This window comes from Copadichromis virginalis, linkage group LG7, assembly GCF_057382275.1.
Source record: "Copadichromis virginalis isolate Kocher_CV1m ecotype Utaka linkage group LG7, C_Virginalis_male_GT1.1, whole genome shotgun sequence".
Classification (NCBI taxonomy): Eukaryota; Metazoa; Chordata; class Actinopteri; order Cichliformes; family Cichlidae; genus Copadichromis; species Copadichromis virginalis.
In genome coordinates, this window is record NC_140624.1 from 37,687,017 (window position 1) to 37,696,240 (window position 9,224).

General features: G+C 42.5%; 1 protein-coding gene across 1 annotated transcript; it reads left to right on the forward strand.

Moving 5' to 3' along the window:
• The first annotated feature begins 1,420 nt into the window (after positions 1–1,420).
• Positions 1,421–3,419, forward strand: LOC146705567 (E3 SUMO-protein ligase ZBED1-like). The gene is made up of 3 exons (XM_085463290.1): positions 1,421–2,076; positions 2,253–2,505; positions 2,671–3,419. Exons 1-3 carry the CDS (start codon positions 1,943–1,945, stop codon positions 3,085–3,087), a joined length of 804 nt encoding a protein of 267 aa, XP_085319416.1. The 5' UTR covers positions 1,421–1,942; the 3' UTR covers positions 3,088–3,419.
• The last annotated feature ends 5,805 nt before the right edge of the window (positions 3,420–9,224 follow it).

The following is a 9,224-nucleotide window of genomic DNA, read 5'->3' on the forward strand; positions in this document are numbered from 1 at the left end:
AGATGAATAGGTATGATTTTGAAAACAAATTCAGTAGAATTATTGTTTATAAGCATGTAGAGTAAACAAGGTTTGCTTTTGGAGATCACTTTAATGTCTGTCATTTCCTTCAACATCTCCAATCTTAGCAAGTACAATCTGGAACAATTGTAAAGAAAATATAAGCTGGTTGTAGTAGTCTTCTAGCAAAAATATAAGAGCAGAGTGCCTGCACACCTTAATTATTCACAGCAGGGAAGCTTTGTCTGGCACAGAGGACAAAGGCACAAGAACTAATCAGAGGGTGACAGTTTCCAGAGGACCCCATGGGAATCAGTATCCCTGATTTTGATTTTTCTTTCAGGCCACTTCTATGAAAAGTGTAACCTTTTGAAAAGGATTTAATGGGGTTTTGCTTTTGGGGGGATACTCATCTTGCAACATGACATTTACTGCACCTTTCTACCTTTTAATAAAAGGTATTCACAAACAAAGCAGTTTACCTCTTTTATGTGCTCATAGCGGAAACAATGATGGAACAACACAGTGTGACAAAATGAAAGAACACAATACATGGTTCAACTAGGAGGCATAACCTCATACCAAACTGAATTATATATTTTTAGCTATTTTGTCTTTGATACAATGTCAGCATTTTTTTTAAATATAGACAGGCTTGGAAACTAGTAAGATATATATGATATATCTTCTGTGTGTGAATGCGGTTTTGTTGTATTCTACATAGGGGTGTCAAATTATCGCGTTAATTGCGATTAATTAATTACAATGCTATTTAGCGCGTTATGTTTTTTAATCTCGTTAATCTAATTTTTAATCTCTTGACGTCATTGATTTTGTATGAGAGTTGCTATGTTATAAAATCCGTTTTTATGTGCTGGGCTCCTTGTGCTTGACTTGTTGGGGGTGGAGTCACGTCGTGAGGTCAAGGTGAGAAGTGGTGATTAGCTTACAGTGTGGATATGGAGGCGCATCTGAGAGTTGTTGGCCCAATGAACGGGAAATTTGTATTTCATAAACGCCCCGACGGCACCATTGACAAAGGTAAAGTGGTCTGCCTAGAGTGTAAGAAGGAGTTTGCTTACCACCGAAGCAGCTCAAGTTTGGCCTATCACCTCAACGAAAAGCACCCAGCCGCGAGTGCAGCAACAGCTAGCAGTGAAGACGTTAGCAATATAGCAAGCCAGAGCAAAGCTTTTCGCCAAACAAAACTAGAGAATACCCCTCGTATGAGCAAGTCTGCGACCGACAGGCTGACTAATGTTATTGCCAAGTGGATAGCGATGAACTGTAGGCCGATAAATATAGTAGAGGACGAAGGATTGACAGAGGTGTTGCAAATTGCGTCCAATGACCCGTCATACAAGCCACCGTGCAGGACTACAGTAACGACCAAAATCAGCAAAATGTACGACGACGAAAAGAAAAACAAACTTGAGATTTTGGCGGAGGATTCTCCCAACTGTGTTGCTATAACCGGAGATCACTGGACCTCAGCTGGCAACCACAGCTATTTTGGGGTGACTGGACACTTTATTGATAGTGAGTGGAACCTCAACTCATTTGCACTGACCGTCATGAGAACAGAAACCAGGCACTTTGCTGATAAATGCGCCGAACAGTTCCTCAAGGTAGCAAATGACTGGGGTATTGAAAACAAGATATCCACCATTGGCACAGACAGCGCAGCAAACATGCTGGCTGCTATGAGAGCACTTCCATATGAGCACATCGCCTGCAATGCTCACATTCTCCAGAGGACCATCACGGTATGTCTCGATAGCAGTGGTTTTGTCGGTGTACTGGCAAAGTGCCGCAAGATTGTTGGTCATTTTAAACAAAGCCCTGCGAGTACCACAGAACTTAACCAACAACAAGTAGCACTCGGAAAGAAGAGCGATCAACTTATACAGGATGTACCCACCAGGTGGACTCGACTCTCGCAATGGTCTCACGCCTCCTATGTAACCGAGAGGCTGTCCAGGCTACGTTGGACCAACAGAACCACAGGTTGGTCTTGCCAACCGAAGCTGAGTGGGCGAAACTGCAGAGGCTGGAGCTCCTGCTTGAACCATGCAAGTAAGTTCAAATAAACACCTTCCCATTTTAATTATATAAACTACTGTTACATGTGTAAAATCAAAATTAATGAACATAACAAGGAACTTTTAAGGACAATTAAATTGGAAATCATTTACACTTTGATTTAAATGAATCCAGCTAGGTTTATTTAGCAAACCTCTCCACCTCTGCAGGTATGTGACAGAGCTGCTGGGTGGTGAGGCCTACGTCTCTTGCTCTGTAGTGCTACCTGCTTTTCGCCATCTGTACCGTGTCATGGACATTACTGATGATGATCCTGCCTACGTGGTGAAGTTCAAGAATGCCTTCCAGAAGGATCTGGCAGCACGACGAGCTAATGGCAACGAGATATGGTTCGAGGTGGCCACAGCATTGGATCCACGGTTTAAGGATTTGAAATGTCTTCCAAGAGAAAAGAGGGAACAGGTAGGACAATAAGGTTAAGCTGGACTAATGAGTCCAATTCATTATCAAATCAAACTTTTATTTATTATATGGAACACAAAGTTCTTTACAAGATTAAATAAAATTTAAAAAAAGCACTTAGTTTTAATCACAATCATTCATTCATTCATTCATTCATTCATTCAGGTGTGGACCATTCTGGAGAATATGCTCCAGGCAGCAGAGCCCAGAAGAGCAGATAGTCTCCAGCCCTCCACAGAGGATGATGGACCAGCTCAGAAGAAGAGGAGGAGCGAACTCCTTCTGGGGTCTGACTCTGACTCAGAAGATGGAATTGAGTCTGGAGAGCTGCAGCGCTACAGAGCAGAACCCAGCATCAGTATTGATGACTGTCCCCTGCAGTGGTGGTATGCTCACTCAGGAGTCTATGAAAAGCTGTCAGTCCTAGCACAAAAGTACCTGGCCTCCCCAGCTACCTCTGTACCCTGTGAGAGACTCTTTAGCCTTGCAGGCCACATAGTGCAAAAGAAAAGGGCAGCCTTGCTTCCAGAAAATGTTACCAGGCTGGTGTGTCTTAGCGACTGGCTGAGGAAGAAGAAATGAGACACATGTGGTCAGCATAGCTGCTGTGTCATTTGTAGCCTACTAGAATAGATTGCTTGATGTTCAGCACTTTTTTTTGTGATGGAAGAATACTTTGATGTGCTAACTTGCAGCACTGCAATGTCAGTTTTATTTTTCATTATCTGAAGCAGAGGAATTTCAGTGCTGTATTGCTCAGAAAAGAGCAACTCTGATGTGCTAACTTGCAGCACTTAATTTATTTGATTTTATTTGTATTTATTTTTCCACTTATTTTACAAAAGAATACAACAGTATGTAAATGGTTGCATCTGTTTAACGTTTGTTAAACAATAAATGACTTTATAAAGTCACTTTCTTTGTTATATCAGTCTTTTGGTCTGCCACAATAAGTTGAGGGCTTTCCTCAGCTGAGCACATGTAAATGAAAGAAAAACGCATTGATTTATTATATATAAAAAAAAGTCTTTCATGGTTATACAGTATCTAATGCTGAATAAAGAATAAATATAAACATTGCACTTTTAATCAAAGTCTATTTATACCAGTTTTATAAAATGCTATGAGTATCCTGCTCTCCTTGTGTGTGCCCTACACAATTCAGCAGTAGCTAAACTTGAAATAATGTGCGAAGTCAGGATGTAGTATCCAACTACTTTTAATTAGTACGTATTTCTTTATGGAGTAAAACTGAAATACAAATGACATAACTTGAGGTTACTCTATTCCGTAACCCCCATTCTCTGATAACATGAGTGAGGTGTCTCACTATGGGGAACGCTCTCTCAGCGTTGTCCTCAGAAGCCTCTATGGCATTACCCCTCACAAAAACTGTGAGGCAAGATGGCGCCGGTGTGTGTGGCTGCTCGTCTGTCACTGCCAAGTTTGTTCCTGTTTATGTTATTTCTAATTTGTGTCATCCATGAAACAAAGTCTCTGCTGAGGTATGATCGCCAGACACTATTGGACCTCAAACCTGTGGTCCAAAATATTGTGTCCTTTGGAGCTGGTGGGCAGCAACCCCTGCCCCCATTTGCATCGGAAACCCCGGGTTACCTGTACCGGGTTCCCACGCTACCTTCCCGGCGAAAGCGTCATCGTCACCGGGGTAAACGAACCGGTCGCCTGGTGAAGCTAAAGGTTTACCTAAAAAATTATTCTGCTGTTTTCCGACCAGTGCATGGATTCTTGCCAAGGCTGTTTGCGTCTCAGCGTTTTCTGGATCCTGTTGATGCCTGTTTGGTGCCTGTGGTCGGCTTTGATGATGATGCTCCTCGGCCTCGCTGCCCATGCCCTCCCAGGCTAAACCTCCGCTGTCAACATTATCGGAACCTGAGATTGCTGCGGCGGGTTTCTGGACCTCCTGAACCCCGAGCACCAACTCCAGCTCCCGCTAGGATTGGCCTGGTGAACGCCAGATCACTTTTAAACAAAACTTTTATTCTTCGGGACTTCTTCAGTTCCCGTGATCTGGATTTTCTGTGTGCGACTGAGACGTGGCTGAGTGTTGGTGAGTCCAGTGTTCTATCTGAACTTTTACCTGTGGATTGTTGCTATTTTAACTCGCCACGGATGTTAGGCAGAGGTGGAGGCACAGTGACTGTTTACAAAAAGGATTTTAAATGTAAGCAGTGTTTTCTACAGCCTTCGTTCTCCAACGTTGAACTTACCTCGTTTGAGGTGAGTCGTACAAACCGGGTTTTCTGTGCTGTCATCTATCGCCCCCCGAAATACAATAAGAACTTCATAAACGACTTTTCTGATTTTTTAGCTGGGATTATGCCCAACTATGATAGTGTTCTTATTGTTGGAGATTTTAATATACATGTATGTTGTCTTGATAAGCCACTGGTAAAGGACTTTTTAAGCCTTATTGACTCTTTTAGCCTGGTACAGTCCGTACGTGGCCCTACACATGAGCACGAACACACACTGGACCTTGTTCTGTCATATGGTCTGCCTGTCACTGACTGTGTACTCTCAGATCATATGCCTGTGTTATTCAACGTTGGTTTGACATATACCGCAGTTAAATCTGGCGCTGCTACTCGGTGCTGTCGGGTTATTAACCCCGCCACTGCTGCGCAGTTTTCTGCTGCTTATAATCAGCTCGGCTTGCCCTTCTGACTTTGTTTCCTCTGATACAGAAGAGCTAAATTCCTGGTTTTATTCTTGCTGTCAAAAAATCATGGACTCTGTGGCTCCTTTAAAAACCAGGCAGCCTAAGGCTAAACCTGAGGTTTAATGAGAGCAGTCGTGCTGTTAAGAGGTAATGTCGTCGAGCAGAACGGAGGTGGAAAAAGGATAAACTGCATGTATCATTTCAAATCCTAAAAGACTGCTGGCATCGCTACCAGAACACTGTTAAAGAGGCAAAAAGGGAATATTTTGCAAATATTATTTCTTCCAACTGTCATAACCCACGTGTGTTGTTTAGGACCATTGACACTGTTCTTAATACGCCATTGAATGTCTGTTTGGAAGTTTCTCCTGAGATTTGCAATGATTTTCTGAACTTTTTTATTGAAAAAGTTGTCACCACCAGGGCTCTTATCACAGCTCCTGACTCTGAACCCTCTGTCTCTGTCCCTTGCGCTGCTGTTTTCACTCAGTTTGAGCTTGTGACGCTCTCCACTTTAGAGGATGTGGTTCACCATATTAAGCCCACAGGTTCCCCACGGGATCCTGTCCCTCCACAATTCTTTAAAGAAATTTTTCCTAGTATACAACAGTATGTCCTTGACATTATTAACAGCAGTCTGTCTTCTGGTATGGTTCCTGCAAATTTCAAACATGCAGTAGTACAGCCACTGCTTAAGAAACCTGGCCTTGATCACACAGTTTTAGCGAACTATAGGCCTATTTCCAAGCTGCCTTTAGTCTCCAAGGTTTTAGAGAAAATTGTTTTTAGTCAACTGAAAGATTTTCTAGATGAAAATGGCATCTTTGAGGTTTTTCAATCAGGTTTTAAAACCTTCACAGCACAGAATCTGCATTTTTAAGGGTTTTTAATGACATCCTTCTAGCATGTGATTCTGGTAACCATGTTGTTCTTGTCTTGCTTGACCTAACTGCTGCCTTTGACACCGTAGACCACAATATTCTAATTTCTCGATTACATGATGTAGTGGGTATTGGTGGCACTGCACTTAATTGGTTTAGGTCTTATTTGTCAGATAGAACTTTCTCTGTCAGCCTTCTCGGTTACGAATCGTCTTCTGCTCCTCTGTCACGCGGCGTCCCACAGGGCTCAATTATAGGGCCACTGCTCTTTTCACTGTATCTATTGCCTCTGGGTTCTATCCTTAGAAGGCATGGGATCTCATTTCATTGTTATGCCAATGACTGCCAAATTTATTTGCCACTAAAACACAAGGATAGCATCTCCATAAAACCTCTCTTGACATGTTCAAAATGCAGCTGCACAACTCCTAACAGGAACTCTTAAAAGAGAGCATATAACCCCCGTGCTAGCCTCTCTGCACTGGCTGCCTGTGTCTTTTAGAGTTAATTTTAAAATTCTTATGTTTGTTTTTAAATGCCTTCACAGTCTTGCCCCGCCTTACCTCTCTGAGCTTCTTCATCCCCACATACCCTGTCGGTCTCTCAGGTCAGCTGACCAGCTGATCCTGGAGGTACCGAGATCCAGGAGGAAGCTCAGAGGGGACAGGGCCTTCTCTATTGTGGCTCCAAAATTATGGAATCATTTGCCCATGCATGTTAGAGAGGCCCCTTCACTGTCCACTTTTAAATCACGTCTGAAAACCCACTTTTATTCCTTGGCTTTTAACCTCAGTGAGACTTAGTTTTCTCTTTTAATTGAAGTAGTTATTTAATTAATGATTTCACTCTTCTTTTATTTGTTTTTTATTTATATCTCATGTAATTTTATTTTACAGTTCCAATGTACAGCACTTTGTGTCAGCTGTGGTTGTTTTAAAGTGCTTTATAAATAAAGTTGATGATGATGATGATGATGATGATGATCCACCCTGTAAAACCTTGCAAAGATCAAAGGTGAAGCCCAGCTTGCTGCTACACATATCTCTTCTTTAGAGATATAGATATAAAAATGTTATATAATTTATAGCACAGTGGCATGGTGGTTAGCACTGTTGCCGCACAGCAAGAAAGTCCTGAGTTCAATTCCACCATCGGGCTGTGTGGAGTTTGCATGTTCTCCCCTCCGGGTACTCCGGCTTCCTCCCACCGTCCAGAGACATGCAGTTTGTGGGGATAGGTTGACTGATTAATCCAAATTGCCCACAAGTGTGAATGTGAGCGCAAATGGTAGTCTGTCTCTGTGTGTTAACCCTGCGACAGACTGCCCACCTGGGATAGCTCAGGGCGGGATATACAGGGCAGGGATAGCTCAGTAGGTAGAGTGGTGGCCCCATGATCGGAAGGTCGGTGGTTCGACTCCACTGAACGGCTACCCTGAGGTACCCCTGAGCAAGGTACCGTCCCTACACACTGCTCCCCGGGCGCTGCATTGGTGGCTGCCCACTGCTTCACTGGGTGAATGGGTTAAATGCAGAGGAACTATTTCCCTACGGGGACTAACATGCACACTTTACACACTTTACTTTGCACACCTCTCGCCCTATGACAGCTGGGATAGGCTCCAGCGCCCAGCGCGACTCTGAAAAGGATATGCGAATGGATGGATAATTTATTTTATTTTTATGTGGGTGAGTGTGTGTACATGCTTATATCATGACTGTCTTAGTCTTTCCCAAAGTTTTTGTCAGAGTCCTGGGTCGGTGACCCAGGATTCACATTTATTTCCTATGGCAGTCACTTTTGACTGGGAACACCACAGAAGTAACAAGGTTGATATAAAACAGTCAACATGAAAGGGATGATCATCACTTTTATATGTTCAAGTGCAGAATGTGCAGTGTGGAGAATGTCATAAGGCCTTGAGGCAATCAGATGTAAAACACAATATTTATGAGTGTTTTAAGTTGTAAATTGGTCAGATTTGACCCGAACAAGACAGGAAGGCTAGTATTTCTTAATTTCTAGTCCTTGGGTTTTTTTTTCCCCTGTGCCCCTCATGTTTAGTGTAGGTTTAGTTCTGTCTTCATGTTTATTTTCTTATTCCCCATGTCACTCCTGTCCTTGTGCTCTGTGTCTGTGCCTGTCGTGTGTGTTTTCCTGTTTTATTTTGATAGTCCTGTCCTGTGTTCAGTGTTTTGGCTGTCTTGTTACATCTGATTAGTCCTCGCTGTGTTTCCACCCATTCCCCGTCCTCTTGTTATCCTGCCTGTGAATTTTGGTCCTCAGTCTTCCCCTGCTTGTTGTCTCGTCGTACCCTCACCGTGCTCTGTGTTTTCCTCTGTGTGCCTTGAACAGTCCTAGTTCTAGTTTTCCCAGTTTAGTGCCATGTTTCTAGTTTCTCCTTGTCTGAATTTTGGTTAGCACTCTTATTTTTGGATTGTTTTGCTACAGCAATACAGCTGCCTCCCTTAGTTAATTATTCTGTCTGCAAATCCTGCGTTTGGGTCCTTCATTGTGTCGACCCCAGCACAACATGACAGTTTAACTATTACTAACTTCTAAATTTAGTATTATCCGTTATCTTAGGTATGACAGCAACAATACATAAATTAAAAAATTTAAAAAAGAAAATTCCATGGCTGTGTCCATGTTTTAGAAAATGATGGCAGAGATGGCAGTAACACATCTCAAAAAACACCATCTTTTGTTGTTGGTATCCAGTTTAGTATTGTTATTCTGCCCCTCGGTTGTTGCTTTGTTGGTTTTCTTTGGCTGGCGCATTTCTCAGGTTTCCCAATAGTGAGCAGTATTACCCCTTCAGTTTGTGGCTTCTTCTTTGGTTATTTGGTGTGCACTACACTGCCCCCTTTGGTGATGTGTTGTAAGCAGCAGGTAAAGTTCACGCAGGCAGTGGGAGAAAATGCATGGAGCAGAGAACAAGCTGCAAAACTTTAAGCCCAGTGTACATTGTTGGGGAGTTTGTTGAGCCATAATCTGTAAGTAAGCAATGTCTAGCTTCATTTTCTGTAAGATTTGTTACTTTCATGTTACTTAAAAGGTTATTTGAACGTATAAGGAAAGATGTTAACGATGAATGTAAAGCATAAGGAAAGCTATGTTGCTAACTTCTGTTTTGTTTACAAAATATGTTGATA